Genomic DNA, 24,278 nt, shown 5'->3' with positions numbered 1-24,278 from the left:
CAGAAAGGATAAATCATAGTTATTCATAGGGATTCTAAACATAACAATCTGTTGACAAAAGTATAATACAAACCACACAATTTGTCCTTGTTTTTCTAAGTATAATTTCATGAACGTGCTGCTGTCTGCTTCCATTCTGTAAATAGTGGTTTATAGACACACATTTAAGGTGTGTACTCTGTTATATATTTTATAAAAATACAATCATGCTGTCCTTGCGCCATTACAATAAGTCCAACAGAGGAGGGAGGGTGGGGGGCTCTGGAGGAGATCGCAGAACTGGCAGATGGGACAAGCCAGGGCAAAGGAGAAGCCATTGAGGAGATGACAGAGGCAGAAACCAGGGCGGAGAAAATGGCGGGAGGAGTCATGAGCAGGGAAAGCCAGTTTAGGGCCCAGAGCACAGCCAGGATGAAGGCCCACGGTGGAGTCAAGGGAGGAAGGAGCCATGATGGAGACTTGTCACGCAGAACCAGGGTGGAACATCCGATGAGACCGGACGGCACCGTAGGTCCTAGTGGACTGAGGTGGAGCCAGAAGGGTAGAGGGACGAAACACAGCTGAAGACCCTGAAGTCTGTAGCACAGGCAAAGTGATGACTGACCAAGGCGTAGCTGGAGGGATGAGGGAGTCTGGTAGAGCCATGAGGTCAGATGGTCCCAGGTGGTGCCAACTGGTCGATGGGCCAAAGTGGAGTTATGGACTCGGTGGCCCGAGGTGAAGACGGGATCCGCTCACCAAGGTGAAGCTGGCAAACGGAAGATTTGAGGTGGATCCATGCAGCAGAGTGGAGTCAAAAGAGGAGGAGCAGAGGGACTGAAGGGAGCCAGTGGAGGCGGGGCTGAAGGACTGGCTGTCTTTGGTAGAGCAGGTGGGAGAGGGAGGCTGGGTGGGATCATTGGAGATGCAGGATAATTGGAGCTGGGGGGAACCAGGAGAGACACAGGAGACTTGGAGCTGGGCAGGACCAGCGGAGGCACAGGAGACTTGGAGCTGGGCGAAACTAGTGGAGACGCAGGAGACAGCGGGGATAATCTTAATCAGACATAATCAGAGGCCAGCTGCAGCTCACCCTTAGCGTCGGGAGTGTGGACCGGGTTCCATTCCCTCAAACTCCACGAGCACACCAACTGGGAAGGACAGTGTTGCCGGCTCATGCAGCTGGTCAGATTTTTTCGTTCGGGCTTAGGCCTTGAGGCGTCTCTGGCACTGGCTCAGGCGGGCTCTGGCATAGGCTCCATGCAGGGTGTGTGAGGAGGCTGGCTGGGCTCTGGAGCCGGAGTGGGGCTGGTATTTCCTCCTCAGCGGGGCAGATGGTGAACTGTGATCTGCTGTTCACCGGCACCCACTCCACAAACGTGCCAAAATTTCCTCGAGGACCATCACCGGGCAGGCCATCATTTCTTGCTGAGGCTGGTGTGGGAAGCGATCCGGGAAGTGGGTAAGGCACGCCAGGTCTAAACATTTCTTTGTGTGGTCCTCAAGGGTTTACTCTTCCTGCTCTAAGCAGAACAGGTGGACTGCTGGTAAGTCCATTTATATACAGCTGGGGGGGGGGCTATTGTATCGTTAGTGGCTGTATTAAAGCGAATGAACACGGAGTAGCAAAATAAACAGACTTTACTACAGATCCTTAGAACTCTCAGGGAATGTAACCAAACAACCTCGTAATACAAATACGACAGCAGACAAAGAACTAACAGAACTCAGGGTTTAAATACACAGGAAGAGCTAATGAACTAGAACTGAAACAATCAGAAACCATAGAAACAAAAATTAGAACTCAGGAAAAAAAAAAGAAGAGGAAAGCCAAACTAAAACACAGAAACTGAACATAACAATTTGTATTTATTTATTTATTTATATATATATATATATATATATTTAATTGTAATGTATTTTATTTCAGTTTTATTTAAAATACAAAAAATATATAAAAAAATATATTTTTAGCTAACAATAACAATACTGATACTTAGTATAATAGAATATATTACAGTAGAATAATGCAAACAGCTGAATCTTTTGCACTATTTTTTTTCTCAACAACTTTTAGTGTATAACACCTTGTCTTTAAAGGTGCTGTAGCACATCTGGGAAAATGCTAACTTTAGCCTGATAGCAGTAAAAGGGCACGTCCCACCCTCCCAGCATATCACAGTCCAAAGCCACGCCTCCTGAAAGCATGAACGCGCACAGCCAAGAAGACTGGAGTCTGGAGACAACGTTAATGCAATTCATCATGTGTCATTCACCGGTGAGAAAACTTTACAGTACAGTTAGTAACAGTAGGCCTACTGTTCTAACAAAACAAATTCTTAAAAACAGAATTAGATGCTCGGTTTTAGCTAGCAAAACTTGTCAGTGTAATAATATTTCTTGCATGACAGGGTTTCCACGATGAGAGTCTGCTTAGCTCCGATGAAGATATATAGATTGTAGATCCTTTGCCAGTGTCACGTGTTGACGGTTTAGAAGGAACGTTAGGTTGTTGCTGCTTGCCTGTCATTCTCGCTCTGTCTGCACAGCGTACGTGAACGCGCTGATGACTTATTATGTCTGTGTAAACAGCCAGCGCAGTGGCATGCAAACACACGTTGACTGACAGGGAACACATGCTATAGGACCGTTCGGACCGAACACAACGACTGAACGAACATTGGTCATATGTCTTCCACAGACGACATATATTTTAAAAAATACATTTACATCTGAGTGATTGCTATCAGGATATGAGGAGACTTTCAACCAGCATAACAAAAAAAAAATTCTGTGCAGAGAATCACTTTAAGTGTTATCTTTACCATACTACTAATTCAATACAGATTCACAAATGTCACTAAAAAACATGCATTTTACAACTAAAATATTTTATTGGACTACATGTGAGCCTTCCCTTCATGAAAGTATGAAATATTGTTAGTAACAGTGCAGATATGAGAAGATAGTCTTGATGATACTGAATGTGCTTCTGCAATCAAAAGGCATTCAGGACACAATTTAGACTGCAAATGAAGCTTCAAAATCAGTGGTGATATGAGCCACAAACACGTAACTCTGTTTCGGTATGCGTGATATATGACTTTGTAGATTATGTGGTTATGATTATGTGGTTATGAGGAGGAATAAGTGAGAAACAAGCAAGCATGATATTTTGATATCTCTGCGAGTGTGTATTTTCTCATTACCTAGCAGCTCCATGGCATCATCCTCATCTTCCATCTCGTCTTCAGTGACCGAGGGGGCCGAGTCAGGAGTGGAGTCAAACGAGTCCTGAGACAACATGGCTGCCAGAAGCTTCTTGTGATTCTGTTGCTGCTGTTTTAGTCCTTTACCCTTAGTCTCCATTTTCAAGCTGCAGACAGAGAGAAAGAGAAGAAACTTCTCTGAATATAGTTTTTAGCATCTAGAACAGTGGTTCTCAACCAGGTGGTTAGTGCCCACTAGGGGGTCTCAGCAAACTTCCAAGGGTGTGTTTCAAAGCGCACCACGTCTCCAAGCCAATATAGTGGGAATGTAACTCCGCTTCCCCAAGCTTTAGCATGGATTTAGGTTATAACTCGTGAGGCCGAGCCATTTCTCCGACATGGGCAAAAGACTGTGTGGACAAAGACCAAATGTGGAGTTACCAAACAGACATCATGGCCGTTGTCAGGGAGAAGAGCAGAACATAGCTTACATGTCAATGAGAATCCAGTTGCAATAGAACCATGAGCCATGATTACTTCAATAACAGAAACCAAAAGGATAGAACCAAAAGGTTAGTGTCAGCAAGAACGCTCAAATATATATTAAAACTTAACAACTGGTACACGGATTGCACCAAGGAGCACAGTGTATAACGAAATCAACATAGAAATAATAAAGTAAGCGGGAGACTGCCAACCTATCAGTGTGGTAAACACTAGCCACCGGATAGCACCGAGAAGCACGAGAAGAGTTACAGACATGACATAAAATCTGACAAATAAACTAAAAACTCACCATATGTCAGCAAATTAATCCAACCCAGTTATATTCATGTTATCAAGCGAGAAAGCAAAAGAGACTGAAGGCTGACCTAATGTGGCTATTATCCTTGAGGCTCAGTCTACGTCACTACAAGACTTTGTTGGTATATTATCTCGAATTATCTATCTGGCACTGCGATAATCTACTACTGCTTGAGAACCACCTCTGGCAGTCAGGTGGAATGAAACAGAACTATTGTTGTGGACAATGGATTCAAAAAGGTTGAGAACCACTGATCTAGAAAACACATTGTAGTTGTCAAGGTTAGGTGTATATGGTAATAGACTGTAGAGAGTGAGCATAATATAATTAGAAACAATGCACAGCCAGATTCGAACATGCATTTCCCAACCAAGCACTATGGCTAGTCCACAGTTGAAGCATTTTTTTTATTTTTTTATTTTTTTTATAATATTTTAAGAAATACATAAAATTGTCAAAAAATGTTAGTAAAGAATAGGAAATACTCCACTTATGTCATGTTGCCAGACAACAACAACAAACTTCAAAGTCATTATCTTCCAGTCACACACAATCTTTCTTCCACAATTAAGTTTTACCTGAAATATTATATCTACTGTACAGTACACTCTTAAAAATTAAGGTTATTTATAGGAGTCAAAATCTGCTAAAAAAATGTGTACAAATCATGTAAAATGAAATCATCTTTTATTGGAAAATTAAACATTGTATCAAAACATTTTTTAACAATCTTTTAAATAACTGAGAAGATAGTGATCAAACTACATTTTATAAAAATGTCAAGTTTCAGAATCAGTGCTTATGAGAGTCAGTTATGTATTAGGTACGTTATCGTCTCTGATATCTTCATGGCATGTTGAAGCCGCTCAGGCCACCATTTTAAACCTCTTCTCGGAAAGTGATGACAAAGTCAAAACATCCGGTAACGTGGGTTTTCCAGGAAATGCGTGTTCTCGTTGGACCTCTGCTTCTCATAAATACTACCATGTATTGTGCACGTTATTTTTTGACAGACGTCGTTGTCATGATATTAAAACAATGTGGATTAAAAACAGATGGATCTGGTAATCTAGGTAATTATTATTTACTTCTTAGCCGGCAAGTACTCAGTTAAGTGATTGATGCCTAATGAGTGAGTTATGTTTTTGGTTCTAATATTCCAAACAACAGCAAGCCTAAGTTTTTGACAGACGTGATAATGGGCTGAACTATATTTGATTTTTGGGTAATTATAAAACATGCTAGAGAAGTTCAAAATAATTTTTGCGTTGTTCATTATACTCATTTTTACGGAATGTTAAATAAGTTTATTTTGTGGCTTGAATTATTTGTTACTCAGAGACTGACAGGTTTGGCATGTCAAAAATTGTATATTCATATTTTTACAGGAAGAGTGGTTTTGATGCACAAAGTTGTTTTTAGTGTGCCTTATAACAAAAAAGAATTGGACTCATAGGCATTTATTTAGATTACTAAAATGTTTGATAATGTTACAGTAGTTTTATCTATATTTCAAATCTTTAACACATTAAAAATGGGCAAGAAATAGGGTTCAGTTATGGGTCAAAAATTCTAGGTCAATTATTCAATTTTGAGCGAACTGATGGAGAAATAAATTGAACGAATAATGAACATATGGTTGTCATGTCAATACTGGCAAAATTATTCCCATGTCTTAATGATAAAGAGTGACAAAAATAGTCTGCAAGGGTTTAATTTGATTGTTATCTTATTGGAATGACATTATTCACAGATAATCGAAAGGTTAAGGTGCTGTTTTAATATCCTGAGCTGAACATTACTATGCTAATGGCTATGCTAATACTGCATTGCACATCCCTCTACTATGGATCATTTAGAACTTTTCCCCCTTTTTTTCCACTAACTGAGTGTCACTAGGACAATTCTCAGCTCTCCTGTAGTGTACTACAGCATCAGCAATGCTGAGACATATCCCAGTGCTCATAAAAATTCATATGACCACCAATTTCACTGTACGAAACACAGCAAGAAACAGAGTCCAGATACTGTTTTCATTATCACTGTATTCTGCACTTGCATGTTAATATACTAAGCTTTTTATTCTTTTTCACATAGAGAACGGGGATGACTGAGACAGAGGAAATACAAGTCAGATGCAAAGCTGAAATTCCCACATGAGCAATATGGCTCAATAACCACAAGCCCACAGCTTCAAAAACAGCTTAGTACAATGGTTCATGTTTTTGTGGACTTTTTTTGAGTATTGTGTAAAGATCATGATATATGAATATGGTAAATTGGTAATTATTCAGGACCATGATACTGTATCCAATGGGATCCAAAATTCTTAGTGTCAGGGTTCTGAGGTGTTATCTGTATTTGTGTTACTATGAGTTGTTTTTTTTCTCAGTCATTTGTCTCCTTGGTTACTGATTGATTACAAGCACCTAATGTGGTTTTGCTTGATTAGTTGACTCTTGTTATTTAAGCCCTGTATTCTGATCAGTTCTTTGTCCGATTTCGTCTTATGAAGTTTGGTTGTTCCGTTCCCAGGTCTCTAGTTTAAGGGTACATTTACACAACAACGTTATGCTTAAAATGGAGACGTTTTTCCTTTGAGTTTTCACTGTCAAAACGATCCCCATTCACACGGATCTGCAAAAACGACTAACAACCCTGTATTCTGTTGCCAGGCCATTAGATGGCGATGAAACACTATAAACTGTACACGTAATACGCATGTGCGTGACGTCATCATTTTCAGAGATTTGCGTTTTTGTTGTTAACACAGAGACCGTTTTTCAAAAACGTGCACTTTGAAACCCGTTTTCAAAAATTAGCGTTTTCAGGCACTCAGAACGCCGCTGTCGCGTAAATGAACGGCCAAAATGCATAAAGTTTTACGTTTTCAGTTGAGAACGGTGTCGTGTAAACAGCCCAAAGAGTTCTCGGAGTATTTTGTCATCTTTGTTTTCTGTTATTTAAACACCAGACTGCTTCACTTAAATCCTGTTTCTTTTGGTATCTTTGCCTCAACCAAACATGACACTTAAACTAAAAGTGAACAAGCTTTAACTTTTTCAAGCTTACCAATTTATTTCAATATTAAGTATGATTAGAGGTTTTCGGGGTAATGCATTACAAGTATCGTGAGTTACTTAGATTCCTACTCGTGGTCGTGATTATGAACTCATCGCATTCAAATTTTCAAGTTCAAAGTTCAAGTAGAAAACTAGTATTTACAATAATTCTGATAGCAACATTATTTAACATTCTTCTCCTGCATTCTATTCTTCTGCAATCCAATTATGGCAGCACAGCTGAAAGGTTTGTTTGAGCTGCGCCCTCTACTGCACGGACATGAATTTGCATTTCCTTCAGATTGAAGCTTATTCATATAACTTGTGGTGTGAAAGGGTAACTTAGCCAAAAATAGATTTTTGGTTGTTGTTGTTCGTTATTAAAAAGCAAACAAGAAAGCCCAGCCCTGGGGAGAAAAAGTAACAAAAGTAACATAACACATTACTTTCCATAAAAAGTAAATAAGTAATGTAATTAGTTTCTTTTTTAGAGAGTAACACAATATTGGTTCATTCCCCCAAGAAATGTACATAAACTCACAAAACTTTTCCATTCTCCTGAGATACTTTAAATTCACTCACAAAACTTTTGCCTTCTCTTAAATGTATTGCATTCCCCCGAGAAACTTTATATCCTCTCATAAAATATTTGTGTCTCTCGCAGACCTTTGCCTTCCCAGAGAATATTTACATTCACTCACAAAACTTTTGCGTTCTCTCACATAAGTTTTGTGTTCTGCCGAGAAACTAGATTTCAATGCTTTTGTGAGTGGACGCTAAGACTTTCTTGGAATACAATACTTCTGCAAGCAAACACAAAAGCATTGAAATATATTTTTTTCTCCCATCTCCCATTTTTTTCCACCACCATGATCCCTTTTTATTAGATTATAAATCATAGATTTTAATCTCAGACTTTTGGACCCCATTGTAATACATTCAAATAAAGCGAACAAATGAACACAGTATGAGGTAGATGAACACTTTGAAAACAAATATGCTATTCATTCTGTGGGTAGAGAGCTGAATGAATCAATCACTCCATTACAACTCTATGGCACTGTATTAATTGTTTCATGCATGGAAGAGAGAAAAAATAAAATCATTTTCACAATAGCACTCAGAACACAATATCTCAGACTAACATACAGTACAGGACCCTGCCAGTGTTTCAAATAAATACAAATGTTACTGTTACTGTAGTGACAACTCTAGCTCAGCATGGCTTAATAGATGTGGAATTAGTGACCTAATTAATCCTGTCATTTCACTTAATAAGGGTCTTGTTCTAGTGAAGGGGAATGTGGTAAACAGAGTGCAGTGAAGCACGGCTAATACAAATAATGATTTAGGAAAAAAGCTGCATAAATGGAAACATTCAATTTATTAATTTCGGCTCCTGTCATGCAGAAGAGCTTGTCTCTCAGATGGGGCCTAACCAGCGATCAAATCATTACACCGTTTCAAATTAATCTGAGGCTGTGCTACTAAAATAAAATGCAAGTGAGAACATATTACTTCAGATGAACGCATTCATTGAAACTATGTAAGCCAGTCTATAGCCTTGCGTGGGTTGGTATGGCCATGTGAAGCCTTGTTAGACAGAACTTAAGTTGTACCGCTGCCCCATTCCTGTGGGATGAGAAACTCTCCACAGCGTCCACCTGGCAGAACAGACTGTATCCACAGAAGCATTCACTGCTCCAAAAAAGAAAAACAAGACCACAAAACCAAAACTATGAATGAAGTAACATGGAACAACTGTTCCATATGATGTGAATAGCTTAAAATTACACAGACCACAAGGGCCGCGAGGAGTCAACTGGCTGTAAATGTGCAGGCCATCCAATAGGAATGGGAGGAAAAATGGATGGTGATCTGGAAAGGTTCATCAACATAAAAAAAAACACTGCATATAAGTCAGTATGGTGACGTATGCCATTCGTGGTTGCTGACAGAAACCTCAGGCCTCAAAATACACACAGCAAATCTGTTTTAATAATTTGAGAAGTGTTATGTAATTAGTCAGATGTGTGGTTAGCGCAGATTCACTGATCGCAGGTCAGCTGTTGCTTTAGTAGATGTAGCTTTTACAGATGGCAGTGTGACACACACAATGCTCATTAGTATTGAACTCTCTGCCGCCTCTCTTGTATTTGCATATATAATGGCTACCAGCATTATTTACATCAGATAAGATTACAAAGACAGCAAAATCTCAGTTTCCTAAACTTATTTTATGTAACCAGGTTTTAATACCTTTCCTCCAACAAGGCTTAGAGCGGGCTACCCTACAAACAATGAATGAATGAATACATAACATATATACATACAAGAGGTCTCGTTAGACTTCTGCATTGTTCGTCATTTTGATGGAAAAATTCCGTCATAATCTATTACCCATCATATTAACCATATTTTAATGATAATAAGCCATTTAATAGGCTCTGTTTTTGCTCACATTTTCATTTTTGTTCAGAAACTTACAGGACAAGCATAGGCCTACAGTGTATAGTCTAGATTATGCATTTATTTATAAAGAGAAAGTTCAAGAGACTGTGGGTCACTTTTCAGGTTTTATCATGAATGTTTATCCAATAAATCACAATAAGCTTTGTGCTTTGTTACTTTTGAAATGAAACAAAGTCTCAGCTTTTGAATTCTATCCATTTTATCACAAAATTCAAACAATAAATGCCGTTTCGGCGCTCAATGTAGTGCGAGAGATAAGCGCCTCAGTTCAAGCGAAGCGGAGCGCGATCATCCCTTTCTCGTTACAGAACAAAATAAACATGAATGAACATCAGAAAATATGTTGAAAGATACAGTCCAACTTACCAAAATCCGTATCAGGTCTCTCATGTAATCGTTCTATCAGTGTTTCAACCGCAGAACGACGTCAATAAAACAGCTTGTAAACAATGTCACATAACTCAGAAAAGCCACTCTTGACAATTAACTTGATAGTCAGCAAGAGCGGACTCGCCACCAAGCGGACAGGGGTGAGAATTACAGTTCTGTCATGACAACTCGCGGGAGATTAGAATGGTAATAGAGATTGGCATGGTAATGGATATGGCAATGTAATGTGTTTGGTCTTGGCAGAATAGATCTGCTACGCAGAGCTGCTGCAGAGCAAGTGCAGAGACTTGCTACTGCCAATACATTCACAGTTATTGCTGTGAGCATTTAAGACATAGGCTACATGAAATAACCCCGTAGCAGATATATACAGTACAGGTGGAGCTGGGGAAGGTGGAGGGTTTCTGAAAGCACGCTGCAGACATTAAAACAATGGCAAGTATTTGAATGTTTGAGCAGCAAGCTCATTGGCCACTGATTCAACAGCAACCAATCAGCTGTGCTAAGTAGATAAAGACATGATTGCTACCAATCAGTTAAGGACCTATCAGCCTGCACCATTCAGAGTTTCATGCCAGAACTATGTAATTACAGTTACACTCTCAGTGTAATCTGTCAAATTCTTGACAGACAGTTTTCAGATTTTTCAGTCACTGCTAAAAAAAAAATCTGACAATGATGGAAAATGTTCAGTTACTGCGACCTCTGATATTCTATACAAAAATGCATGTATTTTTATTTTATATTTATTTTATTTGTATCATGTCTAAATTTGAAATGACTAGATTTGAAAATACTTCCTTCTTATGCTAGAATTTATTTAATATAATTAATTCCACTGCAGTCATCTCATTTCATCTGCTGCTTGTTAGTAATATAGGAGTTAAATCAGTAAGTTCCAATAATTGCATATTGGTCTCATAGTAATATAGGAGTTACTGGTCTAAGGTCAGAGGGTGATATTTATAATATTTATATTTATAATGATAATTTATAATATAATTTTTGGAATAGACACTAATAATTTTGATAGATTCAAAGAGTTCCCAGATGAATAAACAAGAATAAATTATGGTGTTTTAGTCATGAAATACTTTTTAATGAATTTCTTGATACATTATCAATAAAACTCACTCATAACACACACACACACACAAAAAAAACACTAGTTGCCACGTGCCACCTACTGGTGTAATGGTGTACTTTAAGCTACAAAAAGTGTCACTGAATGAATATGTAAACAATCTCTACTAGCCTTCTTGATCAAATGATTCAAGACACTGAAGATTCATCAAAATCCCTAAGAATCATCATGCTCAGTTCTGCAGCCAGTTCGCCACATTAGAATTATATGGTTATATCTGCATTCTGAGCGGTTTTGAGATATTGAGCTTCAAAGTTTTTGGATTCCATATAGCAAAAATAATATGGGGAACAAGTCTCTTTCATACATGAAAATTACAGAGACCCTATTCTAAATGTACAATATCAAAATCCTTTGAAAATGGGGATTTTTGGACCAGGTAAAATGCAGATAGAACCTTATAATTCCAAGGTGACAAGTTTTTGTTTTTCTTTGACCCACTCTCTTGAGCTGCAAATGCCGTATGACTAATCATTCTGGAGACGCTGCAAATAAGGTCATAATAATAATAAATGTCTGACGCCACCACAAGAACAGTCCCGGGATCGACCAGCCCTTAATCACATTAGGGACATTAGGGTCGTGAAAGTCAGACGCTCTCAACTGAGTATACTGTACATCTGAGCATGTCTTCGGCTGGAACCCTGCAGTGAGAGTGGGTTGATGGGGATGTTTATGAATGTAAGGAAAGAAGAGATACGTGCAGCGTAGGAGTTAGAAGGAAACGGAAAGGGGGGAGGGGAGAAAAGAGAGAGAACGAGGGGATTACGCTTTATAATATGTTTCCTGTGTGTAAAGGAAATGAGAGCGGAGTCCTACACTGGGGCTTTATCATTTGTCAAAATAACCCTTTCCAGCATCCACCTCTGTCTCTACCTGATTTCCCAGCAGCCTCGCCACTCACCCAGACATCTCTGTCTGCAGCACCTGAAGACTGACAGCTTCCTCAGAAGGAGAGCTTTGCGGTTCGAGGGTGAGGTTATGAAGGAAAAACAGCATTTTGTTCCAGAAGTGGGAAAGCGGTGGTCATTATACAGAGCAGCTGCCGTTTTCTTCCTCTATGTAAAATTACAGAACAGGTGTTGAAAACAGCCATGCTGTGTTTCAGTACGTGTGCAGGGGCTATTGGGAAGATTTGTATCCCCTACTCATAGGGTTTTAGACTTGCAGATTCATGTCTTGAATGACATTGCAAGATTTGAACCAGGGCTTTACATTTCATTATGCAATCCAAAACTGCAATGACATATTTTGAGGCAACTGAAATAGACTGTGGCATTGACCAAAAACAACCTGGTCTAAAGTCAAAGGCGCAGTATTTTTTTTGGTTATTTAAAGGGTGCATTAGTAATATGTGCCTATAGGCGGGTCCACAACGCGTGTACACTCTGCTTATTACACACACAGGGATGCGCAGCAGAACACAAACATGCCAAATATAAAAAATAAAAGGATTACAATGTAGAAGATTATTATTGTGTACATAAAGATATGGTTAAATCTGGCTTGTCCCGTAGATGGTCTGCTCCCGCTTTAACCTCGCGCACAAGCAGATCTGTTTCCTTGCTAGAAATGTCTTTCCGCTTGCAAATTCCGCCATGTAAATAGCATCCGCCATGGCACAAGCGCAACTGGCTTTTAAAGGAGATGAGACTCTGATTGCTTTACTGCACGTTACGCCCAAAACATACCTATTACTCATTAAGAGAATAGGGACAACACTTTTAGACCATGCGCCGCACGTGCCGACCATTTTTCCCGTCGTTAAACTAGCAAAAGGGGATTCGGACACGCCTGCGCCTAGATTCACTAAATAAAACAGTTCATAAAAGTCATTAATTTTGGAGTCGGACTACACTGGTTGTGCTATGTGGTTTTTATTCACTAAAACTGGCTCATAAGAGACATTTGCTTAGGAATCAAAGTACACTGATCATGCTGTAGGTTATTTTTTATTCATAAAAAAAGGGGGGGGGGGGCGGGGGGGACTGGATCATGAGTCATTTGATTGGGAGTTGAACAACACTGGTTGTGCTGTATGCTTTTTTTGTTAGTTTGTTTAGTCACTAAAATAAACCAACTCATAAGAGTAATTCATTCAGGTGTCAGGCTACTCTAATTGTGCTGCATGTCTTTGATTCAATAAAAACAATAAGTTCCTAAGAGTCATTTGTTTGGGAATCAGACTACACTGGTTATGTAGAATGCTTTTGACTAACTTAAAATGGACCATTTCATTAGAGTCGTTTGTTCTGTAATTAGACTACTATGGTAGTGTTGTGGCGCCTAATTTGGAAATTATACTTTTTAACATAAACTTAGTACTCCAAGTACACCAAGACTATTTATTGAAACTATTGAAAGTACACTAATGTTCAAAATTTTGGGGTCAGTAAGATTTTTAAAGAAATTAATACTTTTATTCAGCAAGGATGCATTAAATTGATCAAAAGTTACAGTTATATATAAAGCACAAAGAAAGTATTATGTCTGCATCAGCAAGAACCGTTAAAGTTAATGTTATTCGATAAATTTTCTCAAATGCCACACTAATAAAAGTCAGTATCATATGCCACATCTACATGACTTCATTAGTTCACCTAATAACTACAGTATATTCAGTAAAAATCAATTCACTACTCAATCTTTTGTTATAAAAGCCAAAATGATCTAGCATCAATTGCAATGAACTGCTGTACCTTCAAATGTCTAAATATCTGTTATAAACAGTAAGAGAACATTAGAGGAGAAAGTGTTTACTCTTGTAATGATTCATTCACATTGATGAGGACTAAGGCTAGAGATCACAGCAGCCCAATGCCTTGGTTCTCTGTAATGTCTCTGGCAGCGCTTGTACAGCTATATGCACTGGGGACGCCTGCGATATCGACCAGAGGCTCCATAATTTACTGTAATCAGGTGAGAGAATATTTTAATGGAATGAAGTCTTTTCTGTCCGCCGGCTTCTGAATGTGATTTATTATTTAATATCTGATCCTTTCTAATTAGCTGCATTCTCTGCGGCCAGCCTCTGCCCTCCACTCAAACACTAGCCAATTAAAATCACCCTGGTAACGTCTTTAAAGGGTCGAGGAGCTGCAATTGCTGTTTTAAAGATATAGCTGTGCCGTGCATACACATTTAAAGAATATCTCCCCTAGAGGGATTTATGTGGGGTTACCGGAGGCTATACGGCATCTTTTGATTAGAAAACCTGACAAAAGCTTTATGAAGATATTTAGAGAAAATACATTATGAAGTACGACATATGCTTTATTAAACTGTGGCTCACATTATTATGAGACTTTTTTTAATGTAAATAAACTTCCTTATCTTCTAGAACAAATAAGAGTGATGGGATGTCCTTACATCAACTTGGAAAGAGGAAGTAAAATGCAGAGACACACTCATACAAAAAAACAGTCTCTTAAAGGGGTAGTTCACCAAAAAATGAAAAAACTAATTTTATCATTTACTCACCCTCATGTCGTTCTAAACCTGAAAATCTTTCATTTATCTTTGAAACACAAATTAAGATATTTTAATGACATTTTTGTCCCTCCATTGACAGTCGACGCAACTACAGTACCACTTTGTCGCTTTAAAAAGTTCATAAAGAGATCATAAAACTAATCCATATGAATTGAGTGGTTTTGTCCAAATTTCTTTCTGAAGAGACTGGATCGCTTTATATGATGAAGATATTGAATTCAGGCTTTTATTCACATATAAACATTGATCAGCGAACAAACCTCATTACACGAGTAACACGAGAATGAACCTCATTGGTTCTTGCTGAAGCTCAAATGTGCTGCGTAACACTAGAATAAACCTCATTGGTTCTTGCTGAAGCACAAACATGCTGCATAACACTAGAATAAACCTCATTGGTTCTTGCTGAAGCTCAAACGTGCTGCGTAACACTAGAATAAACCTCATTGGTTCTTGCTGAAGCTCAAACGTGCTGTGTAACACTAGAATAAACCTCATTGGTTCTTGCACGTCAAGCAAGCATCATTGAGCTTCTGTTTACCACAACTGATGTGTGCATTGATGACTGTTTATATGTGGAAATTAATTCTGTTCATCATATAAAGCGATTGTGCCTCTTCAGAAAATTTGGACTAAACCGCACAATTCATACGGATTCGTTTTACGATCTCTTTAAAAAATGTTGAAGCGTCAAAGTGGTAGTTGCATAGATTGTCAATCGAGGGACAAAAATCACTTTGATTTCATAAAAAAAAAAAACATCTTCATTTGTGTTTCAAGATGAACGAAAGTCTTACGGGTTTGGAACGACATGAGGGTGAGTCAAGAATGAGTGAATTTTCATTTTTGGGAGAACTAACCCTTTAAATTCAGTGAAACTGAATGGGGACCAAGCTCCAAAAGGACAAAAACCCACCATAAAGTCCAATATGGTAGCTTAAACAAACTTTTAGTTGTTATTCACTCCAAATCTTGCTTTTAAAACTAGATCCTTTCTATTCAGGATGGTCACCATGCATGGAAAGAGCAGCTTGGACAGTTTGCTAAATATCACCTTGAGTGTTCATTAAGAAAAGTAAGTCATTAGGGTTACAAAAACATTAATTTGTTTGCTCACCTTCCAACAGGACTGTTGTCTTTGCTCGCCCAACCCTCAGTTTTGGCTCTTGGGACAGGGGGCTGAAGCATCTCAGCCGCAAGGGGGTCGGAATCTTCCTCCTCACGGCCCACCCACTCACCCACCACGCGAGGCCTCTGTACGGAGTTATACGCCCGAGGGTCCTTTCAAAGGGAGGACAAGGTGTGAAGAGCCGAAAAGGAGAGAGGAACAGGCAGAGATGTAAACATAAAACAATTTGTGGTTATACAAATGGGTAATCAATTACAGAGGTGGTAATTAAAGGGCTGATGTTGAAACATTACTCATTATCTATGCTATTTGTGTGGCCAGTCATTTTTACAGTGAATAGATTTTAATAATGGAGGATGCACATGGTGAGCAGCAGTAATAAAAATTCAGCTTTGACATTACACTTTTCTGTAGTTTATCAGCAACAGGCAATTATGAGAAATGTCCTCTATAAGGGTACTAAGAGAAGAAATTATTTTGCTTTAATATCTAAATGTTTTAATATTCATTTGAAGAGCCAGATTGGGAGCAGAGGGAAGCCTGGGCAAATGGCCAAAAACAGGTTATTAAAGTTTAAAAACCGTACTGTATTCAGAGAAATATGACTAGGTAGATGTTTTAGCTGGGTTCCCTCTTCATATTTATTTATTTCTATTTGAGTCTTCACACAAAAAACAATCAAACTAGGCTTTTTTACAGCTCCTAAACAAATCCCTTACAATATTTCATTTCTATTACTGCAAGACAGCATAAAAGATAAAAAGAAATAATAAGCATCATACCAGGTCAAAGTCGTCAGAAACAGCAATGCCTGGCAAAGGAAATAAATCACACATCAATGAATTAGAAAATGTCTCGTTGGATACTAAATTAGAGGTTCTCAATTGGCTTTCAGGATGGGGACCAAGCATTTTCTTGAATTTTGAGTTTTTTTTTTTATTATGTAGTTGATAAGCCTACATAATTAAGTTGATAAGATAAAGCATATTTATAGCTGTACACTATTTTACTATTTGCTTTTGGGATTGTTTTCTTCCTGCTGTCAGAACTTAAGACTCAATTTGGTGTCGTAATCCACCAGTTGAGAACCTTTAGCTTCAGCACAATGAGTTTATTTTAAAATATTTATAATAAATGCATAAATTCGAAAAGCTAAGTATAAATAATGCTCTAACAGCAGACAAATTACAATATTCAGTTTATTCTTTAAATGCCAATTCACACTGCACTGACAGATGCCGACCAACGGCGACAGTCAACATTTTACAATACGTCACTTCTCAGACTTTCCAAGACCATGTTCAACATGTTTAATTGGCGAAAACGAGAGCCGACAGACGCCAAAAGGGGTAACACACTGATCCAAGAAAACCTGCTGAAGTGTCTGTTGTAGTCTGTCAGTGTCTGTCCGTGCAGTGTGAATTAGCCTTCCATTGCTGTTTCGCACTGGATAGTTGTCGGTTCACTTACTGCGGGAAAGATTCTCCAGGGCTTTGCCAAGCTTCTTGCTCTCCTGCAGTATGTGATTGAACTCATTAAAGTCTCGACTCTCAGGTTTAGTCCTCCAGTCCCAGGTAGGACGCAGTATTGAACGAGGCACTGCAACATAAAGCGAATAAAATACTTTCAAAAACTGAAAAAGCCAAACGTCCTTCCTGTACGGTTCAAACATTAAATTCACAATATAGCTGTGTCATTTTTGCGCACAATATTTCAGTTTTATTAAGCATGCGATCAGATGAAGAAAACCAGTTGTCCCCCCATTCACTATGACTTTACAAGAACAACCACAACAGAAATTAAATGAAATTAAAGGAATATATTAATATCGTACTGTAAAATAAAATAAAACAAGTATATAATAATAATAATAGTAGTATATCAAAATTATTAAAAAAATACATAATAATATTAATTGTTGTTTATTATTAGCCGAGCTGCTCTGATGACACGGGAAACGGCGGATCATATGGTGTTTGCGTGTAAATGAACACAATGCTGCGCTTCACTATGAAACACACAATAACTCACAGCCTTCATGGTTTGATAATCTCACTAATCCATATCACTTATTGCTAGAATTCTTAAAAAGTTATTACTAGATGGTACTAGCTCTAGCAATGTTGTAGGAAGCTATACATGAGTGAAATAAATGCTTTTGAAAATATATTTGAAAATGCAGCAACTTTTACACAATTCACCTGGGTTACACTTCTCAGGAACACAAATCAACAGCAGTCTATCAACATTAGTCACTTTCAAGACTTGAGCAGCTGCTGAGCATTTTAAAGACAATTTTACTGTGTCCATCATCCAAGGACACTACAATAGCAAATTGTACTATTTTTGTGCTCACCATTGCGAGAAAAAAAAAAAATCCAACGTGTACAGATTTTCAGACGTAGGAAATATCTCTGTGAGTCTGAATGAAAGCACTTGCAGCAAAAATTGTAACACTGAATAATTTAGAACGCTCACAAAATCAAGCTAAATGTGCTCGCTACTGCTGTGACATTTGCTTTCAGTGCACTGCATGTTTTGCAAATGATTTCTGTTGCAGGGTATTTTCCCATCCACCTCCAAAACACATTCCCCAAGCCTCTCTAATTGCTTTAAACGTGGCTTATGTGGACAAAAAGTGCTGTGAGGAAGCAATAAGAGTTGCATTTCAATGTCATATACACACACACACAAACATTTTAGGCAAACAGTATAACTCCATGACAGTGACAGTACAGGTTATCTCAGGTAACAGAACAGAACAGCTCATTAGGTTCTGCGATCAAGCGGCACAGCACTAAAGCTGGACGCTGGATACCCAGAATGACCAATTAGTGAATGTTATGATGATCTGGGAGATCATTTGGATTGATTTTAAAATGAGTATGTTCGTTTTTTTAAGGATTGTGCTTATATGCATGAGCTTGATTAGCATAAAATAAACAACAAATCAGGAATATCTATAGCATGTCAGAGTCAGAGATGTCCTGTGCGATTTGTTGCTTAGGGAGAACGGATATCTTTTCCTTGATATGTATGAGCATTAAATAATGACTGCTACTATACATACTGCAGCGTGCTTCCGTGTGTAAATTAGCCTACTCTCTGTTTATTTTTCATGTGCTGCAGAGTAACCTCTGGACTCATTATGTAAAATATCACTGCCTGGAAACCAAAAGCCTACATTTTTTCAAACGAAGCTGGCACTTGAAAGATGTTAAATGAAAAACATACGCAAAAAATACGCAAACTTTACCACAGCTCTCAAATCTCATATGCATCTGCGAACATCAAAACTTGACACCAAGAAGTGCATTTACATGTACAACCAAATTCTCATTATAAAAACACAACAATGCATAAAACATGAAATTAAATATTATGGTTCTTCTGCAACAAATTCAATAAAAGGAATTTAGTGACTTTAGATAAGCTTCTTTTTTGGTCATTAACCCTGTATAGCCTGACATATAAAGTAATAGTCAGAAATATGAATAAAATATGAGCAAAACATATAATGCAATGCAATACAATGGTGATTGAGAGTTGTATAAATAAATAGTTCTTTAAAAGCCTGATGTATTGGATTTCAAAAAAAATAAAAGTGCTTCAGTCCAGTAAGTGTTCATCTTGAAATATTGCAAACAACATAAAAGTTATTCTTATGTTTACTTTATAAAAATCAGTAGATTTCACAGCAAAAGGACATGTGTACCACAACCTGAATGAGAATGATACTACAAGGCCTTTTACTTGCTAATAATAAATAAGTAATAAAAAAAATATAAACTATTAATCAGATGACAGAAGGTAAGGAGTAGATTGTGTACAACAGATTTTTCTGAAGAGTTTTGATCCCATTTCATTTAGAGGCCTGAGAAATAGGCGTATTAAATATAATACAGTAGCCTTTATAGGGTTAGGAATTATTTGCATAATACTGCATATTTAAATGCACTTTTGTGATAGTTTAATTTTGGACTTTTCCCTCAAATAAAGCTCTTTTTTATCCTTTTTAGATCTTGACAGTGTCTACATTACTTTTATTTTAAGAAAAAGAGCAGAAAGGCTTGGAATGATATGAGGGTGAATAAATGAATAAAGAATTTACATTTTGGTTGAACTCCTTTAACGTACAAAAACTAAATGTAGAAACACAATCACAGGTTTTACAAACTCGCTGATGCGAAAACCATCTAAATAAGTCAGCGGGAAATGGGCAAAGGCACACATCTACAGTTTAAAATGGGGTTATACATATTTATTATCTTCCTTCGTCCCACTTCCCCAAAACTGGCCAACAGCCTCCACTCAGGCAGAAATAGAACCGCTGTCAGTAACAGAGCATCATATTAAATTATTAAAGACTCTGATACGAGTTGCTCCCTCAGCAATATGTATCACTCAGAGCTCATGCTGATGGCCTCCATAATGGCACTATCTAAAGATAGAAGTCATCATTGTTCACTAATGCACAGGCAGTCTCCTCTATTTCTGATCTCTGAAATAGCATTGCTGATCTCAGATTAACAGCCAACCAAATCACATAAAACTGATGTAGTGACGCTAGCTTTTTCCGATTGCAGCGGGACTCACATGATTTAGACTCGGGAGAGGGTGGGGAAATGTTGGACACAGCCAGGTCACTCTTTGATTTCTTGGGCTTCTTGGGATGGATCTGCCAGGGTTTTTCATTACCCCTGGAGTCCCGCCGTGCACCTTTGTATTCTATGGAGAGAGAAGGAGAAAACTGGTAGAGATCTGCATTTTCTCTGTGTGAAAAACAGCTTGAAGGATGCTGAACGATATACACCTGAGGAGCTCTCAGCCCACAATGCAGCAGATCCCGACAGGGTCCTCTGAATCCTGCCGGGGCTCTCCTGTTTGGTTTGAAGATGGCCAATGAGGAAAGGGATGGGGTGATCTGGTGTCTCAGTTATCAGCTTGGTCATCATCTCCTATCAGAGCCAAACAAAGAGTGATTAGAGTATAGACGTACAGCGTGTGAACAAATGCCAGAGAACTTGTGCTAAAGTAGCACATTGTCAAGCCAGGTTGCATCGTGCCCAAACTGAATCAGCAGCGTTGGCCAGCTTTCAGCATCAGGAAAACTAATTAGGTCTGGGTAATATTTGCACACTGATATTGAGCATTAAATGAGCTATACCATGCAAGAGGATATTGCTGGAGGCTAACTGGCAATATGGAAGATCTCTTCATTGTGCAACACTAAAAATGAGATTATGTGCACAAAAAAAACAAAACAAAATTGCTGGTAGGCATCATCAAAATTATATTTTAAATGCATCAAGCCTTATTCAGACATGAATAAGTCTGAAAATTGCATACGGTCTACTATATTTGAATTTGAACGTAGTTTGTGACCGTTAAAAAAGTACGCTCTGTATAGTATTTAAATGGGTAGTAGGAATAAAATTCGGACATACTACATCCGCCATGCTGTTACTGTCACATGACCTACCAGCGTCAGTTGCAAGTCTGTGACGCTTCACTGTCATTCGTAATTCCTCTCCCATGGCCTTATGGGATGTCCATCGGGTGCACACTTCAGAATCTCGATGGAAGTAGTAGGTCATCCAGGGTACTTTTCGCCTACTGTTTACTATATGTATTCGGGCATACTACTCTGCTGGCGTACTGTTTTTCGCATACTATATAGTAGGGAAGTATTTGATTTTGGACACAGAGCAAGAGTTTTCAAACTAGGGTCCAGGGACCCCAAATGGGCTGCAAAATCAGATTTCAGAATTTAAAACATTTTACAAAATGTTTAATTATGCAATTTATGTTTAAAGATTTTGACATCGTTACGGTTTCATTCTTTCAGTTTGGAAGTCATGAGAGTATTATACTGTATAAAATGTAAACAAATGTTTTATTCTAATGACAGCCCTATTATATAACTGTATAAAATGAAAAATAAATCAATAAATAATTGGTAAGAAATAATTAAAAGAAGGTAAATATTATCTAGATAATCAAATAAAAAATGATAAAAAAAAATAGAAAATAATATAATTCTTAAGTATTACATTAAAGTATATTAAATTACTTTAATATAATTTCATATTTAAATAGTCAAGTCAAGTCAAGTCGTCAAGTTTATTTATATAGCGCTTTTCACAATACAGATTGTATGCTGAACTGAACGTACTGAACTGAAATACTTTAACATTTTAATTTAAATACTTTAACTTTAACAATTCAATATACTTTAATCAACTTGATGGAAGTTGATTAAAATAAATACTTATATTTATTTATTATTTTAAACTGTATTGTAGGGAACATCATATTTGGGGGTTTCGCCATCAAAATGTTTGAAACAAATAATATAACACACCACACACAACCACACACAACCACACACAACCACACACAACCACACACAACCACACACAACCACACACAACCACACACACACACACACACACACACACACACACACACACACACACACACACACACACACACACACACACACACACACACACACACACACACACACACACACACACACGTTTAATTTAGGCTAGATTAAAACCACAAACACGCCTGTAAAACACAAATTTACCCTCCTCAGGAAAAACTAGTTTTGTCCAATTATGACGTTCAGTTATAAAAACAAATGAAAGCATTTCATAAACAAGTCTATATAAAATAGTGCATGTGAAAACAACTTTTACCAGTCTGAGCTTTAAGTGTAGGCTCACAAAACAAAGCCTCAGTTCTGTGTTACAAGCCAGACAATCACTAATCAACAAGACGGTAGATATAAGTGCAGTAATTACAACACATAAGCCTTGTTGGGTAATTAAACTAACTTAGCAACAGGGGGTACATAAAAGAGAGACGTAATTTGTGGGTTAAGCAGGAAGTAAATTGAGCAGGGCTGTGTTAACTACCCCAGGCTCCCCAATGAGTAATTGCCCTTGTGGTAAACAGGAAAACATGGTGTGGACTAGCACACACTCATTTCAAAAATGTAAACCATTTGATGCTATCTGAGAGGGGTTTTCCCCTGCTTACTTCACTGACCACTTTAATACGGACATCAACATGGTGACGATATGGTTGGAAGTCACAGCCAGTGAGGAAAGGACTCACTTACAGCGAATAAGATACTGTATGATAGAGAGGCTGCATAGACATACTCAAATTTATGTCAAAATCCCTGCTCTGAAATAAGCTTCTCAATGGATTTTCTTGGATCATCAGGATGGAGAAACACAGGATCTCTGGATCATACTGACAGACTGGGGAAATTGGCATGGGGGAGACGAGCCTCTCTAATAGACATACTGACTGCAAGCCAAGTTCAGTGCCAGCTTTAAAGTACCACATTCCAAAACCCTTCCAACATGTCAAAGAATGTATGAAATAACATCCAGTGCCAACATACAGTGACAATACTATAAGTGTAAGTACATTTTCATGCATACAACATCCAGGTGATCTACTACATCTGCCAAAAATGTGCAGGATACAACAAAGACTATTGTGTAGAACACTGCATCCCACAATGCAATGTGCTCAGCTTGCACCTTCCATTTCCAGTATAATGAATAAACTGAAAGATTTCTAACTAAACAATTAATTTATTGTTTTAAGCATTAACCTAACTAAATTGTAAGGACTATTTGTTTACAACGTAAAACTGCAGCTAAATGTTGAAGTAACATCCAGATGGTTTATATTAAACATATCCTTGCACTTGCTGACACAAATTCTCTAGATATCTTCTGTTCTGTTAGCATCCTTGAAACATCTTCCTTCATCTGATTACATGAGTGTTCTCAGCTGAACTATCATGAGTCATGATGAAAGCTGATACTGTCTGTTTACCACAGGCTGTCTCAGTCACTGCCATAAACTCTTCAGAAAGAAAAAGCAACAATTCCTTGTTAAAGACCCCCTGTGGTGAAAATCACGTTTTTAATGTTGTTTATATGTCTATGTGGCGTTTGTAACCGTGTACAAATTCATAAGTCAACACCATTGCTGAGTATTTTCTCCTTTAAACTGCAGACAGTCTCAAAAACGTGGTTCTAACCTTGTAGCCAATCACGTCAACGTGCCAGCGGGATTTAGCATATCATTAACTGCTGCAAAGCAGGGGAGTCTCAAGAGAAGCCAGACTATTAGCTGTTTGATAACCTAGTCAAGCAAAAGGCTAATCATATTAATTACTGTTATGTGTCCGACGTTGTAAAGGGCGATACATAAAATGCATTACCATTCGACTTGTAGAGTAAACTTGTAAGGAAGCCTGTATAATTCACTCTTACACTTCTTCTGAATCAGTTTCTGGTTCAAACATATATGGCTGAATTAAACTATTTCCACTTGTCATTGCACAGCGATTACTACAATAAAGTTGAATGAGTGGATCTATGAGCTGGTGAGTGAGTGGAGGCGGGGGTAATTTGCATATTTATGGGTCCGCATCTACTAAATTGATCAAGAGTGTAGGGTTACATTACACAGAGTTACAAGCTATTTTAAGGCATGAAGGATTTTTTTTTTTCACAGGAAAACACATTTAAATATGTAATTTTGGTGATCAAAGATGAGT

At 38.0% G+C, this 24,278-nt stretch overlaps 1 protein-coding gene across 4 annotated transcripts in view; it reads right to left on the bottom strand.

The window, feature by feature from the left end:
• Positions 1-24,278, bottom strand: part of cUnh8orf34 (chromosome Un C8orf34 homolog) — an 89,975-nt gene that overhangs the window by 52,867 nt on the left and 12,830 nt on the right. For all 4 annotated transcript variants that reach the window (XM_082183899.1, XM_082183901.1, XM_082183900.1 and 1 more), the window contains exons 2-7: positions 20,496-20,640; positions 20,279-20,410; positions 17,153-17,281; positions 16,465-16,493; positions 15,671-15,834; positions 3,189-3,355 (exon numbers count right to left, since the gene is read on the bottom strand). In XM_082183899.1, coding sequence (XP_082040025.1) covers positions 3,189-3,355; positions 15,671-15,834; positions 16,465-16,493; positions 17,153-17,281; positions 20,279-20,410; positions 20,496-20,640 — 766 coding nt within the window. The remainder of the gene's footprint in view (positions 1-3,188; positions 3,356-15,670; positions 15,835-16,464; positions 16,494-17,152; positions 17,282-20,278; positions 20,411-20,495; positions 20,641-24,278) is intronic.

The sequence above is a fragment of the Leuciscus leuciscus genome (assembly GCF_965113295.1).
Source record: "Leuciscus leuciscus genome assembly, chromosome: 11".
Lineage (NCBI taxonomy): Eukaryota > Metazoa > Chordata > Actinopteri > Cypriniformes > Leuciscidae > Leuciscus > Leuciscus leuciscus.
Note: the sequence above shows the minus strand (reverse complement) of the source record. Positions and strands in the feature narration are given on the sequence as shown.